At 40.7% G+C, this 2,744-nt stretch overlaps 1 protein-coding gene across 2 annotated transcripts in view; it reads left to right on the forward strand.

Annotated features, from left to right (window-relative positions):
• Nucleotides 1–217: 217 nt before the first annotated feature.
• LOC122328711 (protein-L-isoaspartate O-methyltransferase domain-containing protein 2-like) overlaps nucleotides 218–2,744 on the forward strand; it is a 6,703-nt gene continuing 4,176 nt past the window's right edge. The window contains exons 1-2 of one of the 2 annotated variants that reach the window (XM_043224568.1): nucleotides 218–384; nucleotides 2,140–2,498. In XM_043224568.1, coding sequence (XP_043080503.1) covers nucleotides 2,192–2,498 — 307 coding nt within the window. In that variant the 5' untranslated portion in view covers nucleotides 218–384; nucleotides 2,140–2,191. The remainder of the gene's footprint in view (nucleotides 385–2,139; nucleotides 2,499–2,744) is intronic. The other variant, XM_043224569.1, reaches the window with a different exon arrangement.

Here is a 2,744-nt window from a genome sequence, read left to right on the forward strand (position 1 = left end):
TGTGTGTGTGTGTGTGTGTGTGTGTGTGTGTGTGTGTGTGTGTGTGTGTGTGTGTGTGTGTGTGTGTGTGTGTTTGGCAATGTTTTTTTTTTAAACAAACGCGACGCTCCGATCTCAATGCAAATGAATCTTTTGGGCGAGACGATTCAAAAGAATCGAGTCGGCAAGACGAATCGAATCCACGAAATGCGGCGACCGTGCATTTGACGTCTTCGTGCGCATGACGTCAGTGCGTCAGCTGGTTTATGTTTACATCGCGTCAATTTTTTCGCAGTCAAGTTAGACCTTATTGCGCCCGGAGCCAAAAACACGACGTGCGCGTTGATGTGATCGATGGACATTGCTGGTTTGGACGAGACAACCGCTGAGGTCCGAGATCACACGGTGAGATGTAGACGGCGGGGCGGCAGTGAGTGCCAGTGTGGCGGAGACCCTTTTGTTTATGTCGGTGGCCGTGCAAAGCTTCTCCTCGTGCGCGGACCGACTGCAGCTAACTGTCGTTAAATGTATAATACAGACGTGACCTACATGTGACGGTTACTGGGTTACGGCGCGTAGAAGCCGCGCGTCGTTTTTGCGCGAACACGTTTGCGTTTTGTCGCTGCTCTGTGTTTTACAGATGTGTTGTTGTTGTTTTTTTGCGATTGCTTTGCTACTGTTTCGCTGAATGCGACGATCGCTTCCATGTGTCAAACACAGTGCTGTGGTGTCACATGCTGCACGGTTGTTTGTTACGATTTCAATTGTTAGATTAAATGACAAAGAAACTGACTTTGTGATGTAATGCAATTGTATGGCGAGATTTTACAGTCCCATTGAAACTTATCTGGCAACTAAAAGAAGCGAACAGCCCACCATTTTGCATTCCTGATATTTTAGTCGTTGCTTTTGTTACTTCATTTGACTTATAATTCTGTCTTATCAGACATGTTTGCGTTATTGTTTTGTTAAAATCTATATATTTTTAAACAAAATAATACCGAACAATGCTATTTCGTAATTGCTACGCATGCATCATTAAAAGCTCATATTTATTTATTGCACTCCATTGATAGCCCAGTTGAAACAAAAAAGTAAAAAATATAATAATAATAATGAAAGATGGAGTCAATAATTACCAAGTTGCTCAATCAGACTAAAAGTTGCAAACAATGAGGTAACATTAGGTTATTTGCCATCAAGTAGTTCGAGAGGGAAAGGCTAAAGTCATATTTGTTTTTACTGTTGTTTTGTTTAATTTATTGTAATAGTACTCTAAATTTTGCAAATTTATGTTATTAATCAGTCAGGTATTTATTAAAGTTTCCTGCGGTTTACAAATTCATAATGTTTGNTACCTTTGAATATTAAATGTAGCACAAATGCAACAAATTTTGGGGTAGGTTTTATTCAGCAGACTAATAATAACTGCTGAATAACTCAAAAAAGGACTCGATAATTGAGCAGAAGTGACCGAAAAGACATTAGTGAAGTTACACAATATTTACATTTCAAATAAATGTTCTTTTAAAACTATTTCGAACGAACTTTATTTATCAAATAACCATGGGATAAGATGAAAAGTACTGAATAAAATGGTTGAAATTGTACAAAACGTACAAGAAATGNAAGTCCATAGATATATAACGCGTCAGCTGCCCGTGTGCTCTTCGTCTCCCTGCCAAAGTGACAAACAAACAAAAGTTGCTGCCTAGAGTTCAGGTCGGGACGCAACAGTGTGCCACTTTTTACTGGGCTTTGTCTGACCTCTAAAAATAGAGTGTGAGGGAAGGAGCTGAAGGCAAGCGTGAGTCTTATTGTCAAGTTAGTTGGCGTACTCAGATATCCGCCATGCTGCGTCTCATTAAAGATTTAACTGTCTTAATTATCATTCTTTGCTTTCTTCCCACCTGCTAGGCGCAGGAGTCTGTTGCAGGTGTCATTTACGACTAAATAAAACATAATCCTAAAACTGTTTGATTATTATTAATGCATACGTGTTTAGGTCTTAGGTAATTAGGTATCGATTAGGTGATCTTCGTGTTTGTTATTTAATATGTCACATTCTGTGTTTGTTTATAAATGGTACAAAGCTCAATATCGCTTTAGCGTCAACTTACTCCGGGTTTGATCCGAGATGCTTTGCGTTTCCCCCTCCAGACAGCGATAGGCGCGCATCGGGACCGGTCTTAGAAGCTCTTCTGTTTTGGTCATGGGTGGAGCCGTGAGCGCAGGCGAGGACAACGACGAGCTGATTGACAACCTGAAGGAGGCCCATTACATCCGCTCGGATCTGGTGGAGAGGGCCTTCCGAGCCATTGACAGAGCAGACTATTACCTGGAGGAGTACCGTGACAGTGCGTATAAAGACCTGGCCTGGAGACATGGAAACCTCCATCTGTCTGCTCCGTGCATCTACTCTGAGGTGATGGAGGCCCTGGATCTGCAGCCTGGCCTGTCTTTTCTCAATCTGGGCAGCGGGACGGGTTATCTCAGCACCATGGTGGGCCTTATACTGGGTGAGTGTATTTGCACGGCAAAAAACATTTATTTTTGACTGGTCTTCGAGTTTAAACATTGAAACAAAAGATATTTTTTAAGGCTACAAAACAATGATTAATCGCATTGAAAATAAAAGTTTGTTTACATACTAGATGTGTGTGTACTGTATATAGTTTATATTTTATATAAACGTTAATGTTTTATATAGTCTATAAATCTAACACATATTCCTTTATTATATAGCCTACGTGTGTGTGTGTGTG

Source organism: Puntigrus tetrazona, chromosome 23 (genome assembly GCF_018831695.1).
Source record: "Puntigrus tetrazona isolate hp1 chromosome 23, ASM1883169v1, whole genome shotgun sequence".
NCBI lineage: Eukaryota > Metazoa > Chordata > Actinopteri > Cypriniformes > Cyprinidae > Puntigrus > Puntigrus tetrazona.